The 25,242-nt window shown below is 53.5% G+C and overlaps 3 protein-coding genes across 5 annotated transcripts; all 3 read left to right on the forward strand.

Moving 5' to 3' along the window:
- Window positions 1-395: 395 nt before the first annotated feature.
- On the forward strand, window positions 396-3,242 carry C3H19orf85 (chromosome 3 C19orf85 homolog). The gene is made up of 3 exons (XM_043997102.1): window positions 396-559; window positions 1,330-1,519; window positions 1,859-3,242. Exons 2-3 carry the CDS (start codon window positions 1,347-1,349, stop codon window positions 2,490-2,492), a joined length of 807 nt encoding a protein of 268 aa, XP_043853037.1. The 5' UTR covers window positions 396-559; window positions 1,330-1,346; the 3' UTR covers window positions 2,493-3,242.
- Window positions 3,243-3,369: 127 nt separating this feature from the next.
- Window positions 3,370-6,051, forward strand: ISOC2 (isochorismatase domain containing 2). Its single transcript, XM_043997103.1, has 6 exons — window positions 3,370-3,513; window positions 3,638-3,777; window positions 4,118-4,330; window positions 4,439-4,509; window positions 5,281-5,398; window positions 5,650-6,051. Exons 2-6 carry the CDS (start codon window positions 3,640-3,642, stop codon window positions 5,728-5,730), a joined length of 621 nt encoding a protein of 206 aa, XP_043853038.1. The 5' UTR covers window positions 3,370-3,513; window positions 3,638-3,639; the 3' UTR covers window positions 5,731-6,051.
- An 84-nt stretch (window positions 6,052-6,135) lies between these two features.
- Window positions 6,136-16,579, forward strand: SHISA7 (shisa family member 7). 3 transcript variants are annotated; one of them, XM_043997096.1, is made up of 6 exons: window positions 6,136-6,292; window positions 9,738-10,467; window positions 11,263-11,450; window positions 12,001-12,066; window positions 12,192-12,341; window positions 12,733-16,579. In XM_043997096.1, the coding sequence occupies exons 2-6, from the start codon at window positions 9,758-9,760 to the stop codon at window positions 13,383-13,385; spliced, it is 1,767 nt and encodes a 588-aa protein (XP_043853031.1). In that variant the 5' UTR covers window positions 6,136-6,292; window positions 9,738-9,757; the 3' UTR covers window positions 13,386-16,579. The 3 variants fall into 3 exon arrangements, with proteins under 3 accessions (XP_043853031.1, XP_043853032.1, XP_043853033.1); XM_043997097.1 differs by having other exon boundaries at window positions 6,137-6,292; window positions 11,296-11,450; XM_043997098.1 differs by lacking the exon at window positions 6,136-6,292 and adding an exon at window positions 7,686-7,741 and having other exon boundaries at window positions 11,296-11,450.
- The last annotated feature ends 8,663 nt before the right edge of the window (window positions 16,580-25,242 follow it).

The raw sequence follows: 25,242 nt of genomic DNA on the forward strand, positions 1-25,242 counted from the left end.
AGGAGGGAGTGAGTGCCGGGAATGGAGGCCAGTAAACATTCAGAGATCTTAAGGTCAGCAAAACCCTCTATCAAAGTGTCATTGGACCCTAGGAGGAGAGCAGGACCTCACAGGACCTAGACTGAAGGGCTCTAAGTAACACCCTCATTTCATTTCACAGACCAGAACATTCAGGGCCCGAGAGAGGGGAAGTGACTTCTTCTACATGATCTCTGTCCTTTGCTCAGCCCCCACCCCCTCAGTGACCAGGGTGTTCTGACGTCCCAGCTCTGGTTACCTCAGCTCCAATTAAGAGCCCTTCACTTTGATTGCTGCAGTTGACTCTTCCCCTGGCGACTGCCCCCTCCCTACCTCCTAGACTCCTCTTTGTCCCCATAATTGGTACTTCTGGGGCCTTTCTCCCCATTGCCTGGTCCAGTCTCTGAATCCCAGTCAGAGTTATGTGCTAATTGGACTGGGGGCAGGGAAAGGAAATGCCAACCCCCCTTCTCTACTCTATATCAGCCCCCACCCTCCCCCAGCCCTGGATCAGGAAGCCAATTCTCCAGAAGACAGGAAGGTATGGACAGGAGTGGCGGACCCCCGGCTGCTCCCCTCTCCCCACTGTCCTAGCCTTCTCCAGTCCCCAGTCCTTCCCATCCCTCCCCATCCCATCTCTTTCTCTCTCCCCTCTCCCATTCTCTTTCCCCCAATCCTCTTTTCACTCTTCCTATCTTCTTCACTTTCCTTCCCCTCCCCTTCTCTCCTCACCCCCTTCTCTCTCCCCATTCCCCTTTCATTCGTCCCTTTTCTATCCAGCTCTCCCTTCACCCTCCTCTCTCTCCTCCTCTTCCTCTCTCCCCTCACCCTCCTCCTCTCTCCCCATCCTCTCTCCCCTCCTCCTCCTCTCTCACCTCATCCCTTTCTGCCTCCCCCATCCCTTTCTTTCTTCCATCCTCTTCTTTCTCCCCCATCCCCTTCTCTATCTCCCCATCCCTTCCTCTTTCAGTCCCATTTTTGTTACCTCTCCTCCATTCTCTTTCCCTTCCATTCCCTTCTTTCTCCTCCAGCTCTGTCGATAGCACAATAGAAGATCAGTTAGAAGAGTTTGCAACATGAAAGACAATAAAAACCCCAACCCCACCACTGCCCGTTTTCTGGAGGGAAAAGTTGAGACCTAGAAAGAAGCAGGAATTTGTTCAATCAGGCGATGCCTCCAGGAGCAGAGGGGGCTGGGGTTCATGTCTTCTTCCTATAGCTCTCTTCCTTCCTGGGGTCTGTATGTGTATTGGGGGGAGTGGGGGTCCTGTTTCCCCATCCAGCTCTCATTTCCTCTCTTACCCCAAATAGTTCCTGGAGGCAGGGAGATGCACCCTGGCACCCCAGCTACCTCAGGGCTCCCTGAACCCGCACCCCAGGAGCTGTGCGCCTTCGTGAGTGGGGTGGCTGCCCGAATCCTGAGGACCCTGCAGCCCCGGAAGGCTCGGGCCCCCCGGAGAAAGCCCAACCACCGGAGATTCCTCTACAATCAGTTGTGCAGGTGAGAATTGTACTGAACGGCAATGACCCCTGCGTGGGCCTGGGCCAGTGGAAAGAGAGACAAAAATAGAGATAGATCAGGGGCACATCTAATCAGATAAAGAGGAATATAGAGGGAAAAAAGAAAGTGACCGTGAGAAACAGAGGGACAGAAGAGTTCACAAGACTGCTGACAGAGAGACAGCCAGGCCAGGAGAGTATGTGAATGTGGAGGTCTGAGGGGCTGGGGGAGAGGAATGGAGAGAAGGGACGAGATAAGGAGCTAGCAGGGGTGGAATGGAGAGAGCAGGGGAGAGAGGACGAACGTGGGGACCCACCCCCAACTCCCTGATCTCCACAGGAGCTTTGCAGATATTGAAGAAGCCACTCGACACTTGGCCCTGACTGTCCTGTCCCAAGGTGGCCCGGGCCCCCAGCCCAAGCCCCGGCTCCAAAGGCCTCCCTCACCCTTCCTTGGGGTGGCCCAGGCCCTGGCTGCCCCTGAGAATCCTGGGCCTGGGCTGGCCCTGAGTCCCAGGGCTCTCCAGAGCCCAACCCATGACTTTTTGGAGATCATTCCTCTGAGCCCTGGTCTGCAAACCCTTGGCCCTTCCCTTCTTCCTCCAGTTACCGAAGACCCCTCCATGCTTGCCCAGATGCCTCCTGACCCCTTTGAAATTCCTCTAATGAGCCCTTACCACTCCTCATTCCCTCCAACTCCTGCCTCCTCCTTGTTTATGCAGGCTCCCCATCTCCCCCCAATGACCTTTGGCCCCACGGACCTGTCCAACAATGGTGTAGGGATCCATTACCAGGACCCAGGTCAATGTCTTCCCTCCCGACCCATGCCCCTGGACACCCTATCCCCCCATACCCTGGGGGTCTTGGAAGGGACCTGGCCTGCTGGGGACCCTGACTGTGGGGATGTGATGTGCTGGGCTGCTGAGACAGGCCGATCCCCCACCTGCAGGAGACCAGAGCTGGGGACCCTCTGAGCTCGAGTCTGGGTCTCTTTGATCGTGTCTCTCAGCCTCTTGTCTCCCTCAGTCTCAGAGCCTCCAGTTCAGTCTGTGTAATTAGACGCGCGGTTTCGTCTCCGCCCCCTCCTCTATTTAATACTCCCTCGCTGGGTTTCTTTCGTCCTGGTCAGTTTCTCCCTTCATCGTCTCCCTCATCTTTCTAATACCGGTCTCTATTCACTCAGTCCTCTCTGGAGGTCGCTTCTCGAGGGCCGGGGCTGCTTCTCCATCCCTTCCTCCATTCCCCCCCCAACCCTCCCTTCCCCCACCCACCCACCCAGCTTGCCCCTAGCTCTGGGCCCAGAACTCAGCAGGTGCATAATAAATATTAGCGGCTGAATTGGAGTGGTCTCTTTCCTCCACGCACGCGCAGATATGCTCCCGGTGCCAAGTATGGGATGGGCGAGGGTAATTATTCCGCTAGGAGACTAGTGACGTCACCACGCTTCGAGACTCCTCATTGGTCAGTGGGAGGGGGCTCCCGGAGCCCCGGCTCGGTCCTTACCAGGCCCTTATGACCTTGGCCCTCACGCCCAGCCTAAACGCCAGGCTCCAAGAAACCTCCTGAAGCTCTCTCCACCTATGGCTAGGTAGGGATCAGAGGTCAGCGGACCTGGCTTCTCTTTTTCCTCAGACTTTTTTTCCTTACCTCCGCCTCTCCAGGATTTCAGGTTTCTGATTGGTGGAGCGGGGCCTACAGCTAGCCAATGGGGGTGCCTAGGGCGGGACGTGGAAGATCGTTTTCTTTTTACCCCGAGCCCAGTGGGCCCTTGAGCACTGATTGGCTCCTCGGGCCCCGCCCACACCCCGATTGGCCTACTGCGCCAGGGGCGGGACGTCTAGTATTTCTCAGGAACTAGCGAAGGTCGCGGAGACAGTGAGTACTGGGAGGTCCTGACTCCCGACCCCCGCAGACTGGGGGAGCAAGCGCAGACCTGTTGGGGGATAGGCGGGCAAAGCCACGTGGGGGAGCTCCGCTTCAAGCCCCGGCCTGGAGGTAGGGAAGTGGGCCGGTGTCCCTTGCCCCTCCTCTCCCCCGCCTCTGTTTCCCTCTCTATAGAACGGGGTCCCGAAGCCTCTGTGGCTGGACTGCCCCCCAGCCCACTGTCTCTCCCTCCCAGCGATGGCAGCCGCCCGACCGGCCTTGGGCCGCGTCCTCCCTGGCTCTTCCATTCTCTTCCTGTGCGACATGCAGGAAAAATTCCGAGGCGTCATCTCCTTCTTCCCCCAGATCGTGGCCGTGTCAGCCCGCATGCTCCAGGTGCGAGCCCCGCCCCTCTTCCATCGGCAACGGACTTTTCCCCATCCCGCCCCCCTCCGGGTGTCTCGTCCCCACCTTACCTCCCCCTCAACTGTCTCGTGCCCACCCGATCTCCCCGCTCCGGGTGTCTCATTCAACCTGACACTCCTCCAGGTGTGTCTTCCCCCCCTGACCGCTCCGGGTGTCTCATTCCCACTTGACACCCCCCCCCAATCGTCTTGTCCCTACCTGATCCCCCTCCAATTGTCTTGCGCCCACCTGAATCCCCCTCCAGGTGTCTTGTCCATGCTTGAACCTCCTCCAACTGTCTGGTCCCAACTTGCTCCCGCCCCACTCCCAGGTGGCCCGGGTGCTGGACATCCCAGTGATGCTGACGGAGCAGTACCCCAAGGGCCTGGGGCCCACAGTCCCTGAGCTGGGGGCCCAGGGTATCCGCGCAGTGACCAAGACATCCTTCAGCATGGTAGTGCCCGAGGTGGAGCGGCTGATGAAGGCCAGGCCTGGCCTGCGGTCGGTACTGCTGTGTGGCATTGAAGCTCAAGCCTGCGTTATGGTAGGATTCCCCACAGATCCCCTCTGACGCCAGGCAGACCCCTGAGGTCACCCTTTACCCTGCCCCTTCTCTTCGGCCCTGCCCCTGACCTCTGACCACCTCCCCCAGAGCACAGCCCTGGACCTTCTGGAGAGAGGCTTCGATGTGCACGTAGTGGCGGATGCCTGCTCCTCACGCAGGTCAGTGAGCGGGTGTGGAGGGGGGAACCAGGTGGCCCAACCCCGGGGAGACATTGGGACCAGTAGAATCCATCCTACTTGGACACTTGTGGAATGGAATGAATGAGAGAGTGGACTGTACCACCGGGCGCTCGTGGGAGGGGCCACCCCTAAAGCACTGGGGCCCTTGGGTGGAGGTGTAGGAGCCCACTCACGGACATCCCTCCCGGTTGGGCTGAACCATGTGTCCGCGAGAAGAGGGAGAGGGTTACACCTGCATTCTAAAGGCCGTCTCCTCCCAGAAGCCTTCCCGGCCCTCCACCCCGCCCCCCACATAAATAAACTACCCTTCCCCTGGTTACTTTGTTACCCTGATCAGAGGTCCAGGTAGGAAGAAGGAAGCTCTCAGAGGACCCGGATGTTTGTCTCCCCCCTTTCTTCATCACTCGAGTCTAGATCTAGCTGCACCCCCGACACACACACACACACACACACACACACACACACACACACACACACACCCCTCAAGCCTCCTAATCCTCTAGCCCCCTCCTCTCCGGACCCAAGGGTGCTTGCCTCCCCCAGTTCTAGCACTGCTGGTACACAGTTGGAGCTTAATCGGTGTTGGTGGAATTCTTAGAGATCAATCATCCCGCCACACTTCCTCACCCATTCTCAGAGCCAGAGGCTGGAGCCCAGGTCCCCTAAGTACTGCCACCCGATCTCCCCCCGTGGGAGAGGTGAGAGAGAGAGAGAGAGATCTCCCAAGCACAACCCCCCTTCCCCTTTCAGTCAGGTGGACCGCTTGCTGGCTCTATCCAGGATGCGCCAGAGCGGGGTCTTCCTCACCACCAGCGAGTGCCTCATACTGCAGCTGGTGGGCGACGCTGCCCATCCGCGTTTCAAGGAGGTAGCCGAAATTCCCCCTGGGGCCCTTCCCCCGTCCCTTGGGCTTCTACCTCTGTTCTCTCTTGCCCCGGCTCCCAGCCCCTTGGGCCCCCGAGTCCCTACCCCGCCATCCCTTCCCCATTCCTTGGGCTTGCCCCTCCCTCCCGCCAACCCTGCGCTCAGCCCCTCCTTTTTTCTTCCCTCCTTCCTCTCTCTCTTTGGCTCACGCATCCATTCTCTACACTTCTCCCCACTTCTCCCTCTTCCCTCCAGGTGCAGAAATTCATTCGGGATCCAGCCCCCGATAGTGGACTCCTTGGCTTGTTCCAGGGCCAGAGCCCCCTCCTCAGCTGAACATCCCTAGTCCTTTCACACACATATACATAGTGGGACAACCAGCGTTGGATCGGCTGGGACGCGACCTCCCGGGACCCCCTACTAATTTGGCCTGGAACTCCTCTCCTGGGGGCGAAGGTCTCAGTCCCGGGAGAAGGGAAAGCTCCTCCCCACAACCCCCCCCCCCAAGAAGAAAGCACCGGTCTCATTGGCCGACCACCTCCTTCTATGCAAATGAATCCTTGAAGAAAGGGAGGGGATTGGCTAGGCCCTGGAGGGGGCGGACTGGGGGGAGGTGACCCTCGGAACCGGGTTCGGGGAATAAAGCTTTCCTCCGCATATGGACGAAACCATTCTTGATCACAGGAGGGGGGAGAGCGGGGGAGGAAGGGGCCATTGGGAACTGTTGGGGGGGTCCTCAGAGACTTAGAGATGCTCAGAGACAAGAGACGCGTGGCGGCGATACCAAGACACTTGGAGACAGGGAGGGGCTGGCTGGGGGCTGGCTGGGGCAGGACGGGGCGCGGAGAATAAGCCGGTCTGTCCCCGAGATCCGGAAGCCCGACATCCGTAAAGCCAGGTGAGCTACAGAGAAAGGGGGAGGGGGGGGCGTTGAGCCCACGGCACGTCAGCTCCGGAGTCCAGTCGCCCATCAGCCCCCTTTCCCACCATCAGCGCCCCCCTCCCCAGGGACCCAGGCATCCGAGCTCCTAACCCGCCCCCTCAGAGACCCAAGCATCCTTTCTCCGCAGTCATGATACCTTTCAGGCAGTTCCGAGACTCAACCTCCTGCCTCGGGGAGCCAGGCGTGCTGCGCTCCCAGCCGCTTCAGGAATTCAGGGTCCAGACCCCTTGTTTCGGGAACGTTGGTTTTCCCTCTCCAAGTTCTTTCCTTTCTCAGGAACCCAGGCTCCCTAATCCCCTCTCTGACAGGTGTCGTGATTCCCAGCTCTTCTTCCTTCAAAGACCCAGGCATCCTAACACACGAGCCTTGTTCTCCTTCAAGAACCAGACAGCCTTACCTCTCCTCTCTACCCCCACTCCCTCGAGTCCTGATCTCAGCCCCCTCCCCCTCCCTCAAGGACCCTGGAATCCTGTTCCCCATACCTATGCAGAAGCCTGCCTGCCTCCCTCCCCGAGGCCCGCGCTCCCGTCTCCATGGCAACAGGAGTCTATTCTGCGCCGGGAACAACCCGCTCCTGCCGCAACCATGGCCCTCCCCCCACATAATCCCCCACCCCCACCCCGCCTTGAGTCCCCGGAAGGGAAGGGGCGCTTTGAGTCCCTTTCCTGATGCCTCGCCCCCACCCCCACTCAGAGACCACCGAGGCAGGGAGAGATGTAAGAGATGACGGGCAGAGGCTTAGATGACTGAAACAAAGAAAGGCGACAGGCTGGGAGACACCCGAATGGAGGGACTATAGCAAAAGCCAGCCCTGAGCCGAAGGCACGCAGCCTGAGGGGAGCAGGGGCCCTCCCTGCCCGAGTGCCTTTGCTCTAAGAGAGAATAAGCCCATTGCTGTGGTGCTCCGGGGTCCTGGCCCTCCGGGTCAGCCTGCCCAGCTACCTGAGCCCGCCCAGCCTGCTTCCCAGTCCCCTACCCCAGGCCCCTTTCCCTCTGCTTGTCCAGAACCCCACTCCTTTCTTTTATTGCTGCTGTGCCTAACGTCTCCCGTTCTCCATCCTCTGACATTCCACCTCCCTTTCCCCAACCCTAAAGCCTCCCCCGTAGTCCCTGGAATCTGCACACACACACACACACACACACACACACACACACACACACAGTGCCCCGGCTCCCACCTACCCACCCACACATATACATACAGGGCTCTGCCCCACACACACACACACACACAGGGACCAAGCACACACACCAACACCACATACTCAAACACTCAGGACTCTGGTCCGTTTCCTTTATTCTCTCTCTCTCTCTCTCTCTCACACACACACACACACACACACACACACACACACACACACACACACACAGCCGGCTGGAGCTGTGAGCAATTGGCAGAGCTGGGTAAGGAGAAAGGGTGGGTGGGTGACTGGAGCCCCAAACTGATCCCCCCCCCCCCGTATCTGTGCCCGGGGCTCCCAGCTGGGGAGGGGGAGGGGAGATGTTGAATCTCCTGCTTTGGAATAAGCAGGTACAGAGAGAGGGAGAGAAGGGACAGGTGAGGCGCCTCAGAGAGAGGCAGAGTTTTTGAGACACCAGACATTAGACATAGGTTGGACATTATGCTGAGGAGGGCCCAGGGATTCAGATGAGAAAGACATTTAGATGGAGACTGAGATGGTGGGTGGGGGCCAAGGGGCTTCCAAGAATGGGCGTGTTGGTGAAAGAGCTGTCGTATGTCTGACTGCCCCTCCCTCCATCTTTCTCTGCCTCTCCCTCCATTGCCTTCTCTCTCCATCCCCGTCTTTGTTTTTCTCCCTTTCTCTAAGTCTGTCTCTCCCAACATCTCAATCTGTGTTTTGCCTCCTTTGTCTCTGCACCTCCCTCCCAACTCACCTGCTTCTCAGTTTTGGACTGGGTCAGTGGGCAGGGAGGCCTATGGGTAGGGATGTGCCCAGTTCTCCTGGCTCAGGCTAGTGATAGGATGGGGGGGAGGGGCGGGAGGGGGGGGCCAGGATGTATCTCTGCCACATTCTGCAGCTTCCCCCCCCCCAAACTAAAAAACCATCCTAGGCCAAGGGGGAGTAGAAGGGAAAGAGGTTTTATCAGCCAGACGATGTGCCTTCTTGGGGGGAATGGGAGATTTTATGTGTGCATGTCTGTAGGAGACGCACCATCACAATACCATTTCTGAGAGAATGCAGAGGTCTGAAGGCAGGGCCCCAGCCATGGCCATGACTGTGGCCCCTGGAGTGGTGCCCAGGTGTTTTTGGTTGTATGTGCCCACACTTGGCATTTGGGCATATCTGTAATTGCAGGGGATGGGGGGATGGGTTCCTGCCTTTGGGAATGAATTGTGCACCTGTGTACGCGCTTGTGTCTGTCACTGTGTGTGAGGCTGTGTGTGTGTTTTCAGTGAGAACTGAGAGTTCTCATCTGTGGAAGGGAAATGCTGTGTTCACAAGCTGTGTCTAGTCTGCAGCTGGGGGCCACTGGGCCACGGGGCTCACTGTATGTCTGTGTGAACAGGAGGCTGAAGGTCCCCAACTATGGAGTTGTGTGTGCATGGGTGTTGTGACTGTGTTGTGAGGGGGAGGTGTGTATCTGTGGTTCACTAGGTTGTGTCTCTGTTGTGTGTCTCCAGGGAAGTGGGGTTGGTACCTTGGTGGGTGGCTACCATGGAAACAGATGGAGTTAGACTGGGAAAGAAAGCCCTGAAATCCCCTGTCCAGGGTGAGGCCCCAGCTCCCAGGGGCCAGCCCAGCACACATCGGGACCAGATGTTCCTTGGGGTCCACCTCTGGAAGTCTTCCTTCCATCTCCCTCCCAACATGTGTCTCTGTCACCATCCCTGACACTAGTTCTCTGAACTTTCCCTTCCCATTCCGCACCCCCCCCCCAGTGTCTCTCCCTGAGTGTCTCTCCAGCTGTCTCAGCATCTCTCACTTTCGGAGCATCTTACGCTGTCTTTGCCTTTGTTGCTCATTTTCCAAGCCTGCTTGTCTCTTGTTTCTTTCTCTCTCACTGTCTGTCTCTGCTATTTATTTCTTTCTCCCTCTCTGTCTCACTCTCTGGGGAGAACCTGCGTCCTTATGGTCCTACTCTTCCTCCTCTCTCTCTTCCATCTTCCATTCCCCACTCCCTCTCTGGCTGACAATCTGGCCTTCCTTGAACCCTGTTTTGATGGCCCAACGCCCTCTCCCCCTCCCAGTCTGCTCTCTCCTTCCCCAAGTGGTTCCCATCCCTCGGTTTTCCTCTTTCTGGCCAGCTTTCACTCTGAAGCCCATCTAAAAGCTCTCCATCCGTCTTTCCTCTTCCGGTGTCCCCTCCCTTCCCCTCCAGGCCCCTCCCTGTCAGGCCCCCCCTGTCTATGCCTCATCTCTCCTCTTCTCTCCCGCAGTGCCAAGTCTTGCTGCAGCCATGCCTCCTGCCCTGCTGCTGTGCCCCCTCTTCCTGGCCTCTGCCCTGAGCCCAACCCTGGCCTTGGCCCATCTGCCCAACAGCACCAGCTTGGCAGCCACGGGCCCCCTTCCAGCCCTGTTGGCCCACCTGCGAAGGTTGACAGGGGCTGTGACAGGGAGCAGTGGAGGGAATGGTGGAGGGAGCAGTGGCAGTGGCGGGCAAACCAATGGGACCTCAGGGGGAGGGGGGGGAGGGCAGGCAGCTCGGGCCCCCCTGCCCGCAGAGCTGTGCCACGGTTACTATGATGTCATGGGCCAGTATGACGCCACCTTCAACTGCAGCACTGGCTCCTTCCGCTTCTGCTGCGGCACATGCTATTACCGCTTCTGCTGTGAGCACCGCCACATGCGCCTGGCCCAGGCCTCCTGCTCCAACTACGACACCCCAGTCTGGGCCTACACACCCCAGCCCTCTGATGCTGGTGGGCCCGGGGCCGGAGGGAATGGCGGGGGCCCCGGCCCAGGCCAGCCAGGCTGGCTAGATGGGAACCGGGTAGGGGCCGGAGCCGGAGGTGCAGGGGGCAGAGGTGGCGAGGGGCCGGGCGGCAGCACCGCCTACGTGGTGTGTGGCGTCATCAGCTTTGCCCTGGCAGTAGGGGTAGGTGCCAAGGTGGCCTTCAGCAAAGCATCCCGGGCCCCCCGAGCTCACCGGGAGATCAACGTGCCCAGGTATCCCAGCTGGGGCTGTTTCTGTGTCTGTGCCTCTGTGTGTATGCGTATGTGGGGGGGATCCTGGGGTGCAGAGGAAGGGCCACCGCTCAGGGGGCGACCCAGCTAGAGAGGCTTCCAAGGTTTGGCTGTTTAGCCCTTCTGTGTGTGTGTGCAGGCTAGCCGGGGGGTTGATTTGGGGGGCCTGCTGTAGGTTTGCATGCCCTAGGTCTGTTCCTCAGCATGTCACCCCAGGGAGGGACTCCTAGGGTAGCCTGCTGTGAGGGGGCAGGGGTATGGCTAGGAAGGGAAGGGATTGTCCCAGCCCCTGGGAATCAGTACAGGGACCCAGGGATCCCAGGGGATAGCTGGTGGTGGGTGCAGTGGGAGACAACTTGTGCTCAGCCAGGCCATTCCATGAGATGAGCGTGCTCACACGTGGGGCTTCAGGGCTGGGGTGTGTACACATGTGTAAGTGCCTTGCCTAGCCACTGGAGACCAGGCAGCTGGGCAGACTGTGACCCTTAGCAGGGCTTTCTGACTTCCTCCAGAAACTTTGCCCCAACTCGATCCACCTGATCAACCCTGGGCCTCAGGGAGGACCCCAGAAGACAGGTGGAAAACAGAGAAGCCCAGGGTGCCCAGGATGACACAGATGGAGGAGGGTCCTATAGCCCAGCCCCATGGGCCGGGTGCTGGGGTCGGGGTGGGGAGGGTCATAGTGGGGAAGAGCAGAGGCCTCAGGGATGGGAGGGCAGAGGCTGGGCTCCAGGAGGGGAAGGAGAGGAGGGTCTAGGTGAGTATTTGGGGTCCCAGTGCCCCCGACTCCTCTCCATCCCCTGCCTCCAGGGCCCTGGTGGATATCCTGAGGCACCAGGCAGGGCCCACCACCCGTCCTGACCGGGCTCGGAGCAGTTCCTTGACCCCAGGTCTGGGGGGACCTGACAGCATCCCCCCGCGGCCACCCAAAAACCTCTATAATCCCGTGAAGGCCTCCAACCACGGTGAGCCTCAGTCTCCTCCCTCCCCCTGCCCTCCGGGGCTTCGGACAATCTGCCTCTTCTCCAGCACCTTCCCCCAACCTCCCTCTGAGGCCTCCCCCACTTCAGCCTCCTCACTCCCCAACCGAGGCCCTTCCCTCGCTCGCTTCCTTCCTCCCACCCCCATCTCAGCCTGAACTGGCTGTCTTCCGCCTCCCTTTCTCCTCTCCCTCTGCCTACCTCCCCGTTTCTTCTCTCCTCCCTCGCCCTCCTCTCTCCCTCACACCCATTCCTCTTTGCCACCTACCTAATACCCGCTGGGGGCAGGGGCTGGGGGACTGAGTGGTGGGACTCCAAGCTGGGCCTCAGCTTTCCCTTCCGTGAAATGGGACCATTGTTCCTGTTGTCTCCACCTTCCTGGGGGCTTGGCTGTAGAGGAACAGGCTTGAGTGGTAGCACCCTGAGCCAGAGGAGGGATAAGGGGGCCCTTGGTGCTCTTGGGGGGGCTCTCCAAAGAGGGGGTGAGAGCGATTATTCACAAACTAATGCTTGTCCCCCTCCTCCCACCTCGCAGATACCCTGCATCATAATTACATTCATCTCAACGTCAACAGCCCCAAACATCACGCTGCCACCCTTGGTATGGAAGGTGCCTGGGACAGGAGGGGGGGGGGAGGGGAAGGAGGGGCGGGATCGAGGCTCCGCCCCCCCACCAGGGCACTGGCTCCAACCTGCCTCCCTTTGCTGCCCCCCCTTTCCCCACAGACTGGCGAGCCCCGCCTCCCCCCAGCCCAACCCTCCACTACTCTACGTTGTCCTGCTCCCGATCGTTCCACAACCTCTCCCACCTGCCCCCGTCCTACGAGGCTGCGGTGAAATCGGAGCTCAGCAGATACTCTTCGCTCAAGAGACTGGGTGAGGCCCGGCCAGGGGCGGGGCGGGGCGGGGATCAGGAGGGTGGGGCAGGGGCAGCTGGCCCTGGGATTGTCCGCCTACCGCCTCTGGGCTGGGGATACTGGCAGGACCACTTTCCTCTCTAAAGTTGGGGGTTGGCTCTGATGATCTCCAAGGTGGATGATGGTCTTGGACGTGCCCATCTCCCCACCACCACCCCCCCTGGATGTCTAATCTATAAAATGGGGGGACGCAGCAAGTCTTGAGAGGCTCTCAGTCAGCCTCCGCCCTATTTGGGAGGAAGGAGGTGAAGTCTGCCCAGCCCTTGGGTCAGGAGCGGGGCTGCGGGGGGTGGCATGGTGAGGGAGGGCGGGGCAGGAGCTAACAGCGCTTGTGCCTTCTGCACGCCCAGCGGAGAAGGACCTGGACGAAGCTTACATGAAGAGGAGGCACCTGCCCGAGCTGCCCCGGGGGACCCTGCCCCTCCATGCCATGCGCCGGCCTGGCACTGGGGGCGGCGGCTATGGTGGAGCTGGCGAAGGCTGGGGCAGCCCCGAAGAGCAGGCCCCCATGCCCAACCCCCGGCGGGTCATGTCTCAGGAACACCTGCTGTCGGACAGCGGCCGGGCACACTACGAGTTCACCCTGCCCCGAGCCCGCCTGGTGTCCCAGGAGCGCCTTTTGCTCTCGTCCCCGGAGGCCCTACAGAGCCAGGAACGGCTCCTGTCCCCTCCCCGGAGCCCCGCCCCACCCCCAGACCCACCCCGGGGGGGTCTGGCTGCCTCCCACACCAACCTGCTCCTGGGGCCGGGCCCCCCAACTCCCCTGCACGGCCTGCCCCCTCCCCTCCACACCCACCATGGCCACCACACCCACCACCTGCGCCACGGCCTGCCCCCTTCGGCCTGGGGGGGGATGGGGCCTGAGGCAGGGGGTGGAGGGGGCACGCTGGCCCGACGCCCGCCCTTCCAGCATCAGGGAGGCCTGGAGACCCTCCAGTTCATCCCTGGACACCACCACCCACAACACCTGCGCACAGCCAGTAAGAACGAGGTGACGGTCTGAGGCCTCAGAGCCTTCCCTCCCAGAGGCACCCGGCCTCGCAGGGCTCTGGCCAGGCCATCTGGCCGTGTGGGGGGCCTCAGGGACATCATTTCTGAGGCTCTGCCCCTGGCTAAAGCATCATCTCCAGAGACCTCCCCCCCACCCCGGGATATGACCTCCAGAGGCTCCATCCCTCCTGTGGCATCACCTCCAGATGATGCCCCTTCCTGTGCCATCACCCTTCCCTACCACATTCTCTCGAGACGCTTCCTTCCAGTGACATCAGCTCTGGAGACACAGGTCCTTCCCATGCCAACATCCCTATAGTGGATCTACTTATGACATCACTGCCAAAGTCTTCCCTCCTTCCTGTGACATCATCCCCAACATCTTCACTCCTTCTGACATCTCCAGAGGCTCCGCCCCTTCCTACGATGTCACCTCCAAATGGTCCCTCTTCCTATGACATCATCTCTAGGGGATTTACCACTTCCTGGGCCATCCTCTGCAAAGCCTCTGCCCCTACCTGTGACATAGTGCCCAGAGCTTCTGTTCTCCTGAGGTGCTGGAGGCTTTCACTTGCTGCTCTGTCACCTTCTTGATCGGCACCACCCCTTCCTTCAACATCATCCCTGGTGGACACACTTCTTCCTAGGATGTCACTTCTAAAATGTCCAGTCTTTCCTGGGTCTGACACCACCTCCAGAGGCCCGATCCTCCCCTGTGATGTCATTCCCAGAGAAGTCACCCCTTCTTGTCACATCATCTCCAGAGACCATGCTCATTCACATGATAACATCTGCCGCAGGGGGCTCCATCCCTTCCTGAGACATTCTCCCCGGTGGTTACAACCCTTTGGTGAAACGTCTAGGGAGGGCCAGGGGTCAGTGGGAGACTGTCCCAGCCCCATGCTGGGACACCGTCCCTCAGTAAGGATCTCTCCGTTCCTGACTCAACTCTGCTGAGGTTCAGCCCTTTCCTTTTCCTAGGGAAGCCCCACACTTCTCCTGGGAAATGGGATCCAAGGCTCCAACTCTTCCTGGGAGCTTGGCCCTGACGGCTCCCCCAGCCCTCTGGCCTTCCCCCGCCACTGTCAGATGAAGTTTCCATCCTAGCACAAGGCAAGTCCACCTCCCCCGCTGACCTTAGGGGAGCTCCACTCCCCCAGAGGAAGCAGGGAAGACTAGCAGCTGGAGGAACCCCACCCCCTGCAGCTATCCTGTCCAGCCCTTACTTCGACCTTGTATCCAGTGGGTGGTCTGGCAGACCTTGGGGGGGGGCCTGACCATGACATTTGGGGGCCGCTTTCATTGTCAGGGAGTTCTTGCTGATGCCAAGCTTAAGTCTGCTTCTTTTCGAGTTTCCCCATTGCTCCAGCTCTGACTTCTGTGGGCAAGCAGAAAGAAGTCTAATTCATTCTCCACATTATGGCCCTTGAAATACTTGAAGACAGCTCTCATGCCCTGCCCCCCAAATCCCTCCCCAGATATGCACTCCAGGCCCTTCCTTCCCCATCCTGAGTGGCCTCCTCTGGACACTCCAGCTGATCAATGTTCTCCTTAAGCTGTGGTTCCCAGAACTGAGCCCAGTGTCCAGGTGCACTCTGACCAGGACAGAGTGCAGGAGAACTCTTACCTCCCCAACACCTGATGACCCTGCCTCCCTCTGTTGTGTGAAGTGTCCTCCACTCCTGTAGCCTGAACGACTCATCTTCCTCGAGCCCTGGAGTTTGCCTTCAGCGTTTGGGTCCCAGAGGGATCCTGGAGGAAACGACATCATTTCTTTTAGCACATCACTGCTCCTGGAGGTTCAACACACAGTGACGTCTTTCCAGTGGGTCTCCAATGATGATATCACTGCCTCCTTTGAATGAGGCTTTCGATGAATGATGTCCCAACTGCTGTTTAGACAGCTGCATCAATGATGTCATCACCTCCTTCCAGGGCAGCCCCCAAAGATGTCACAGCTGCCACATCCTCCAAGACCCCTCCCCCATCATAACAGACATCACTGCTTCCTGGACCTCAGGCCGGTGGAGGCAGCTCATCTCTGTCTGGGGTCGTCCCTTCCTCTTGGTGTATTCTTCGATGACACAATTCTACTGCCCACTTCTGACTTTGCCATTCCTAATCAGGGGTTCCTGCCCACTGCCAATGATGTCACCGGGCTTCCCCTCAAAGACTTCATCCCCCGGAAAGCTTTGGGAATGGGCCCCTTCTTCATGACATCACTGCCGTGACCTCTGACCCCTCTGACTGCCTTGATCTCAGACAATCCCCTCTCAGATTTGGGGTTGTCTTTGGGGATGAGGGGTGGTCAGAGTGAAGCCTGGAAGAAGACAGGAAGGGATGGGGCAAGACCACTCCTAAGGCTTCTTCCCTTTCCTCTCCCCCAGGAGCCTTTCTGGTGTTTGGGGGGAGTTCCCCCCCCATTCCCAATGCACAACTCATCCTCCCCCCTTGTATATAGCCATGATTTGGGGGTGCCTATACCCCAACACTAAAGGGCTAAAAACCCTCCCCCAGCCCCCAGGGCAAGGTGGGGGGCTCTCCTCCCCAGTCTGTCCCCAACTCCCCCCGCCCCCCGCCAATGCCTGCACTTCTGCCCTCAGCTCCAGCTGCACCTCAATGGTGAAACCAGGCCCTTGACAGGGTAGGGAAAGAGCTGAGTGGGACTCCCCAGATGCCTCAAGGCAGGACTCCTTTTTCTAAGGGCCCCCTGGTCCCCAGTCTTTTGCTGAGGCCCCACTTCCTACGTACGATAGGGCCTCCCTTGCCCTTCTCTAATCAAGAGTTCCCCAGCCTCCAGAAAAGACCTGAGGTGTCTGCCATGTTGTCTCCTAGCCAGATTCTGGTCCCTCTCCCTTGTTTCCCCTTCAAGGACCCAGGTGTGGTATTGCCCTATCTGCCTGGGCTGCCCATGCCCCCTAGACAATTATAAGCCATAACGGGGAAAGGACCAGGGGCAGGGGAGGGGGGATTCAGAGGGGGGTTGGTTTTGAGGAGCAGATCAAAACCCAGGACATCCAGCGTCTCCCACTCCCTACAATTGCTTCTAATCTCTTCTCTTCTGGAATTGCCAAGGGGGTGGAGGACAAAGAATTCTGTGGGAGAGGACCCTCCGTCCCCCACATCTCCCTCTGCTCTCCCTCTGCCTGAGTAAAGCCAGAGGCTTTGGATGTTTGGGATTTTTTGAATAAACAAGTGTTTTCCTGCTTCCTGTTTGAGGACACTCATTCTTATTTAGGCAAGGTGAGCACTGGGGAAAGTCTTCAAGAACTTGGGAGTCCCTTCTCCAGCCATCGCCTAAGTCGCTTCTCATCTGTTCTGTCTCATCCTCGTTCACTCCACCTGGAAAGTGAGCAGCTTGACCCTTGGAACTCTTCGAATTCTAAAGTCCCATCAATGCTAAAGGGACCCAGATTCCTTGATCACTAGAGAGCCCTGTGCCACATCCATCTGACATGTCCCTCCCAATGGTTAAGGGTCTCACTTAAGAGTGTGGTTACGGGGCAGCTAGGTGGCGCAGTGGATAAAGCAGGACCTGAGTTCAAATCTGGCCTCAGACACTTAATACTTACTAGCTGTGTGAGCCTGGGCAAGTCACTTAACCCCAATTGCCTCACCAAAAAAAAAAAAAAAGTGTGGTTACATAGGACGTTCTCCTGGCACATGCTTAAAGGTGACCAGGGGTGCCCCAGGCACATTGAATCATAAGTTTGCCAGTCCTTCTAAAGAGCCCTTACCCATTCCAATCAGTTACAGATCACTAGGGAGCCCCACCCCCCTCACCTGCCATGTTTGTTTGTCCTCACTGATTCCCAAAACACACCCTTGGTGAATTTATCTTTGTTTATGAACCATCAGGGAGCCTCCTGAGGGCAGTTCAGTAATTCATCAGCTCATGAAGGCCTGCCTCCTCTTCTCTTTATGGGGTGTGCATTCAATTCATTGAACTGTCTGGACAGAGTTTGCCAACTACCAGGCAGAGAAATGGAGGGACAGAGGAAGAGTCAGCAGCCAGTGCCCACTTCAAGCTCCTCTAAAGCCCCTAACCTGAGCACCCCGCTCTTCTACTCCCTACAATCTCACTTTCCCAGGGGCCCCAGTATCATCATTATGCACATGGTTATGTATTTCTGAGAGCAGCTAGGTAGACCAGTGGATAGAGCTCTAGGCCTGAAGTCAGGAAGATTCTTCTTTGTGAGTTCAAACCTAGTGTCAAACATTTACTGGCTGTGTCACTCTGGGCAGGTCACTTCACCCTGTTTACCTCAGTTTTCCCATTTGTAAAATGAACTGGAGAAGAAAATCACTGCAGTATCTCTGCCAAGAAAATCCCAAATGGGGTTATGAAGACTCAGACATGACTGAACAACAATCTTTATTTCCAGCCCCATCTTCTCTCCTGAGTTTCAGCCCTGCATCCCCATACACTGAAGTGTTCCCCACCCTCAGGGAATTCACAGTCTGGGAGGTAGGATGAGAAACAAATACAGGTAACTGTCATTCAAGAGAGAGTGCAATAAAGGCCAATAATGATAACTCAGAACATGCTAGGTTGACAAACATTGAACAAATGGACACATAAAAGTGGATTTGTTTACAGAAACAGAGTGGGGTATGTATGTCATATACAGGGATTTTATCTTTTAGGAGCCTGGACTTTATCAAAGCAAATTATGTAAGGAAGTGATAAAAACCGTGCAACGTATCTCTGTGCATCCCCACTGAATATCTGGTAAGGATGTGGTCAGGTGGCCATAATTAAGACACCAGAAGCTCATTCTTTTCCATAAAAAGACAATCCCTCCCTGGACTGGAGAATAGGCTTTAAAAATTCAAAAGCTGTACTGAAACTGGAGCATCATTATGGACAAAACTTATCCCAAACCCCCCCAGACCTAACACTGACCCATCAGAACTTAAAAACCACGTTGGTGCTGGGACGTGTAAAAATAAATGTGTGTGGTCACCTTACAGTGTGAGAATATTATTACCAGGGCTCCCCTGCTGGGAGAGCATGGGGTGATCCTGGTAATAATATTCTCACAGTGCCTTACAGGTCAGGTCTCCTAGTTACTGTAGGGTCACGGTGACCCTTGAGTCTGTATTCCTAAACTATAGATGATGAGCCCCCACCAGTGAGGTCAGCTTTCACTTGTTAGCCAGAATAGTATAATAGTAGCTACCATTCACTGAGAATTTAAAGGTTGCTAAGTGTTTTATACAGATTCTCTCACTTGTTCCTCACAAGTCCATGATGTATGTCCTATTATTTCCATTTTACTAATGAGAAAACTGAGGCTTTGAGAGAGTAAATTGCCTGATCAGGGCAAGACATCTATTAAGTATTGGAGGCAGGATGATGACGACCATGTATGCAGTGATTGACAAACATCATTTGCTCCTCACAACAACCCTGCCAGGTGGGTGTTATCATCATGCCCATTTTATGGATGAGGAAACAGAAGGAAATAGAGGTTAAGTGACTTGCTTGGGTCACACAGCAAGCATCAGAGGCCATATTTGAACTCAGGTCTTCCTGGGTCCTGCTTTCAATCTACCATGCTCCCCAGCTGCCTTAAAAGTCATAAGCAGAGGGGGCAGCTAGGTGGCGCAGTGGATAGAGCACCGGCCCTGGAGTCAGGAGGACCTGAGTTCAAATCCGGCCTCAGACACTTAACACTCACTAGCTGTGTGACCCTGGGCAAGTCACTTAACCCCAATTGCCCCTCAAAAAAAAAAAAAGTCATAAGCAGAGGCAGCTAGGTGGCGCAGTGGATAAAGCACTGGCCTTGTATTCAGGAGGACCGGAGTTCAAATCCAGCCTCAGACACTTGACACTTAACTAGCTGTGTGATCCTGGGCAAGTCACTTAACCCTCATTGCCCTGCAAAAACAAAAAACAAAAGTCATAAGCAATTAGCTCAAAGGAAAGGCATTGCCTAAAATGGCCTAGTAAGACACATCCTGGGGTACATTCTCCCACAAATCCAACTAGCATCCATGGGGAGAGTGAACATAGAGATCCCAAGTGGCACGACACCTGTAAGGGGCATATGGCCAGGGCCCAGGTGGGGGGTTCTACTTACTGCCAAGGGAGATGCCAGGAGGAACGGGGAGGAAGGAATCAAACACAGTGGATAGAACATTGGACTTGGAGTGAGGAGGACCTGAGTTCAAATCCAGCCTCAGACACTTGACATTTAATAGCTGTGTGACCCTGGGCAAGACATTTAACCCCAATTGCCGCAAACATCTGGAGCTCTCTCCAGTTGTCCTGATCTATATCTTGCCACTGGACTGAGATGGCTCTAGAAGAGAGAGTGAGACTGGTGACTTTGCACAGTCCTGCCTCACTTCAATCACCTCCTGATGTCATGGTCCTCTTGGGGAATGAAGGACAAATGACAAAATATGTTCCCCAGTCCATGTGGGGATTCTACTGGCTACATACAGTACACACGCTCATAAGGACTAGCTTCCTCAGCCAGTGCCCCACCACAATAATGACAACTGATCCAGAGCACTTTCCCAACAAGCTTGTGTGTTTGGTGTGGACACTACCCTAATCTCTATTTTACAGAAGAGGACGTGGCTCAGAATGGGTGCGTGGTCACACGCATGACCGGGAAGGGCGGGAGTAGGAGCCAAGGTTTACTGACTCTGTCCTTTGTACTCTATCTACTATGAGGATACTGCAGGACCTGGCCCCTCAGCTGGATGGCCCCTCAGCCAGACCTTGGATGAAGTGGCTGACTTCCACACAGAGATGTGGCACACGGGAAGCATCTACTGTAAGCATGGCAGAAGGGGAGGGACAGGAGTCACAACAGTACCATGGGCCTGGGCTGCATAGGTTGATGCTGACAGGGCTGAAGGGCAGGATCCAGAGGGTGCTGGGCTCAGAGGATGCTACTCATCTCTGCCATGCTTCCCAGAGAACATCTCGGATCTGGAAATGACAGCAGCCAAAGGCAATGACAGAGCGTCCAAAGTGTTGGCCCCTACCTGTGGGAGACAGAAGAAAGAGGTGGGAACTACCCCATGGTTGGTGGGGGGGGGGGGCAGCAGGAGCCAGAGCTGAAGAGCAAGGAAGAGAGCCATGATGTAGCCCTGGCCCTCGCCCTCAGTATTTGGAGGCAGAAAGGAGGGCCCGATTCTCTACCTGCCCCCCTGCCCCCACCCCCACCTCAAATCATTTAGGGGAATGGAGGAGGATATGAGCAGGTCACTGGGAGAAGATGGGCACCTGCACAGAAGGAAGGAGATATCAGGCACTTGAGTGTGAGCTCTTTGTATTTTACATTTTAGTTCTGATTAAAAAAGAAACTGACCGCTATTCAACAGATTGGAGGGGGAGCAGCTAGGTGGCGCAGTGGATAGAGCACTGGCCCTGGATTCAGGAGGACCTGAGTTCAAATCTGGCCTTAGACATTTGACACTTACTAACTGTGTGACCCTGGGCAAGTCACTTAACCCCAACTGCCTCACCAAAAAAAGAAAACAAAAAAACCCACCCCAGATTGGGTTTTTTTTTTTTAAATAAATGTTCATTATGCCCACAATACCATTACTAGGTCTGTGTCCCAAAGAGATTTTTTAAAAAAGGGAAAAGGACCCACATGTACAAAAATATATAAAGCTGCTTTTTTGTGGTGGCAAGGAATTGGAAATTGAAGGGATGCCCATCAAGGGAATGGCTGAACAAGTTGTGGTATATGAATGTAATGGAATACTATTGTGCTGTAAGAAACTATGAGCAGGTGGATTTCAGAGAAACCTGGAAGGACTTACATGAACTTATGCTTAGCGAGATGAGCAGAACCAGGAGAACATTGTACACAGTATCAACAACATTGTGTGTTGATCAACTGTGATAGACTTGACTCTTCTCAGCAATACAGTGGTCCAAGATAGTTCCAAAGGACTCATGATGGAAAATGCTCTCCAAATCCAGAAAAAAAGAACTATGGAATCTAGATGCAGATCAAACTATACTATTCCTATTGTTTTTTGTTATTGTTGTTTTTCTTTTTTGAGTTTTTTCCCTTTTGTTCTGATTTTTCTTTCACAATATGACTAATGCAGAAATATGTTTAATATGATTGTACATATATAACCTATATCAGATTGCTTGCTGTCTTGGGGAGGGGGGAAGAAGGGGAGGGAGGGAGAAAAATTTGAAACTAGAAATCTTATAAAAACAAATGTTGAAAACTATTTCTACATGGAACTGGAAAATAATAAAATACTTTTATGGAAAAAAAGAAATGATAAGCAGGCTGATTCAGAAAAACAAGGGAAGGTTTGCATGAACTGCTGCAAAGTGAGGTGAGCAGAACCAGGAAAAGGTACAGAGCAACAACAATATTGTATGATGATTAACTGAATGATTTAGCTCTTGGCAGCAACACAACGAGCCAATACAATCCTAAAGGACTTACGATGAAAAATTTATCCACCTCCAGAGAAATAACTGATGGAGTCTGAATGCATTTTAAAGCATACTTGTTTTTCAAACTTTGTTTTTCCTGGTGTTTTTTGGTCTGTCTTCTTTCACAACATGACTAATGTGGAAATATGTTTTGCATGATTGCATTTGTATAACGTATATCAAATTGCTGGCCTTCTCAAGGAGAAGGATGTGGAGGGAAGGAGGCATAGAATTTGGAATTCAAAATTAAAATTAAATATTACAAATTGTTTTCATATGTAGTTGGAGAAAAAATAAAATATTTTGAAAAAAGAAAAAGTTATTGATCTCTTTCATTTTTACATTGCCTAAAATTTCCTCTCCCTCCTCCCAGAGGAGCACTCCTTATAACAAAGAATTTTTTGAAGTAGATTTGCATTGGTATCCTTAATTTTCACATCATCAGTATGCTTTCCCCTCCCCATGTCTCAGAAAGCCATCCTAAACAACAACAACAACAACAAATTAATTAAGAAAAAAAGAAGGGGAAAATTGTAAAAAAACAATGAATACATCAAAAATATCTGCAAAGGAGTGGCGGCAGGTGTCTTCTCCTATCTCTTCTTCAAGGAAAAGTTTGTTCTTATTTTCACAACATTCAATTATCGAAACAATCTGATACTGGGTAAGAAATAGAGAGGTGGATCAGTGGAATAGAATAGATAGAAATTAGACTATAGTAAATGACTCTAGTAATCTAGTATATGATAAACCCAAAGACCCAAGCTTTTGTTTTGGGGGTTTTTTGTTTGTTTGTGGGTGTTTTGTTTTTGTTTTTGTTTTCAGGGCAATGAGGGTTAAGTGACTTGCCCAGGGTCACACAGCTAGTAAGTGGCAAGTGTCTGAAGTTGGATTTGAACTCAGGTTCTTCTGAATCCAGGGCTGGTGTTTTATCCATTGTGCCACCTAGCTGCCCCAAGATCCAAGCTTTTGGAACAAAAACTCATTATTTCACAAAAACTGCTGGGAAAACTGGAAAACAGTACGACAGAAACTAGGTATAGAACAACATCTCACACCAAATACTAAAATAAGGTCAAAATGGGTACATGATTTACACATGAAGGATAATACCATAAACAAATTAAGAGAGTATAGAATCATTTATCTGTTAGACTTCTGGACAAAGGAAGAATTTAGGACCAAAGAAGATATAGAGAGTAAAACAAGATGTAAAATAGATCATTTTGATTATATAAAATTTTTAAAAATTTTACAAACAAAACTAATGTAACCAAGATTACAAGGGAAGCAGACAACTGGGAAAGAATTTCTGAAATGGATATCTCTGATAAAGGCCTCATTTCTCAAATATATAGAGAATTAAGTCAATTTTATAAAAATACAAGTCATTCCCCAATTGATAAATGATCAAAGGATGTGAACAGGCAGTTTTCAGACAAAGAAATCAAAGTTATCTATAACCATATTAAAAAATGCTCAAGATCATTATTGATCAAAGAAATGCACATTAAAACACCTCTGAGGTATCACCTCACACCTATCAGAGTGGCAAATATGATAAAAAAGGAAAATATTGGATGTTGGAAGGAATGTGGGAAAGCTGAGATGCTAATCCTCTGTTGGTGGAGTTGTGAAAAGATCCAACCATTCTGGAGAGAAATTTGATTTGTTTGTTTTTTTGGTTTGTGTGTGTGTGCGCGCGCGCGTGCGTGCGTGCGTGCGTGCGTGTGTGTGTGTGTGTGTGTGTGTGTGTGTGTGTGTGTGTGTGTGTGAGAGAGAGAGAGAGAGAGAGAGAGAGAGGTGCAATGGAGGTTAAATGACTTGCCCAGGGTCACACAGCTAATTAAGTGTCAATTGTCTGAGGCTTGTTTTGAACTCAGGTCCTCCTGAATCCAGGGCAGGTGATTTACCTTGCTGCCCCACCTGGCTACTCCCTGGAGAGCAATTTGGAACTATGCCAAAGGGCTATAGAATTGTACATACCCTTTGATCCTACCACTGCTAGATTTATATCTCAAAGACATCCCCAAAAAGAGAAAAAGACCTATTTATACAAAACTATTTGTAGCAGCTCTTTTTGTGGTGGCTAAGAATTGGAAATCAAAGAAATGCCTATCAATTGGGGAATGGCTAAACAAACTGTGGTATATGATGGTGATGGAAAATTACTGTGCTATAAGAAATGACAAGCAGGATGATTTTAGAAAGTCCTGGAAAGACTTGTATGAACTGATGTAAGTGAAGTGAGCAGAACCAAGAGAACATTGTGCACAGAGAGAGCAATATTATTTGATGAAGAACTGGGAATGACAACTATTCTCATCAATATAATGATCCAAGACAATCCCAAAGGACTAATGATGAAGCATACTATCCACCTCCAAAGAAAGAACTGACATTGATGGAACAGACTGAAGCAGGCTATTTTTCACTTTCTCTTTTTTTCTTTTATTCAAGTCTTCTTATACAAAATGACTGATATGGAAATGTTTTACATAATTACACATGTATAACCTATATCTGATTGCTTACTGCCTCAGGGAGGGGAGAGGGGAGAGGAAAGGAGGGATAAAAATTGGAATCTAAAAGAACAATTAGGAAGCTTTTAAAATGGTAGGAAAGAGGTGACAAGGATCTGAGCTTGATGGAGAAGGCTAAAAAGGGTTAACAGACAACCTAAGATCTGAACTCTAAGACCCAAGCTCTAAAAGGGGCTAATAGATCACCTATCAACTGTAGCTAAAAGGGGCTAACAGATTACTTAAGACTTGGGTTCTTATCAATAGTACCTAAAAGGGTTAATCAAGAAACTAAGGTTTCTGTTCTTATCCACAGTACTGTAACCAAGAGGGCCCAAGTCTCTATCATCCAACACCATCAACAGAGACAGTAACCAGGGACTATTAACCATTAACAACCTTTAATATTCCTAGATAACAGGACACCTAGAAATCAGATTTTAAGAGATACCAAAGGGGGGCAGCTAGATGGCACAGTGGATAAAGCACCAGCTCTGGATTCAGGAGGACCTGAGCCTCAGACATTTGACACTTTTACTAGCTGTGTGACCCTGGGCAAGTCACTTAACCCTCATTGCCCCTCAAAAAAAAAGAGATATCAAAAACACAGAGACCCTCTGGGACTGACAAGTTTAAGCATGTCTTTAGGAACGTGTCAAAAGAACCAAATGTGTCCTTATGTTCACCTTATGATGCAAAACCCCCAAAACGCACCTCCAAGGAAAAAGGTATCACCTCAGGGGTTGTCTTAGGACCCCAGGAAGTCCAAATTAGGATAAGACCTCCCAAGTACCTCCTTAAGGAGGAGATTAAGATAATGAGGAGATAACCTACTTTTTCTCACTATAAATATAACCATTTTCCTCTCCCTATTCAAGTTACCTTTTCTTTTCTCCTATGGTATTCTCCCTGTGGCC

Source organism: Dromiciops gliroides, chromosome 3 (assembly GCF_019393635.1).
Source record: "Dromiciops gliroides isolate mDroGli1 chromosome 3, mDroGli1.pri, whole genome shotgun sequence".
Taxonomy (NCBI): domain Eukaryota; kingdom Metazoa; phylum Chordata; class Mammalia; order Microbiotheria; family Microbiotheriidae; genus Dromiciops; species Dromiciops gliroides.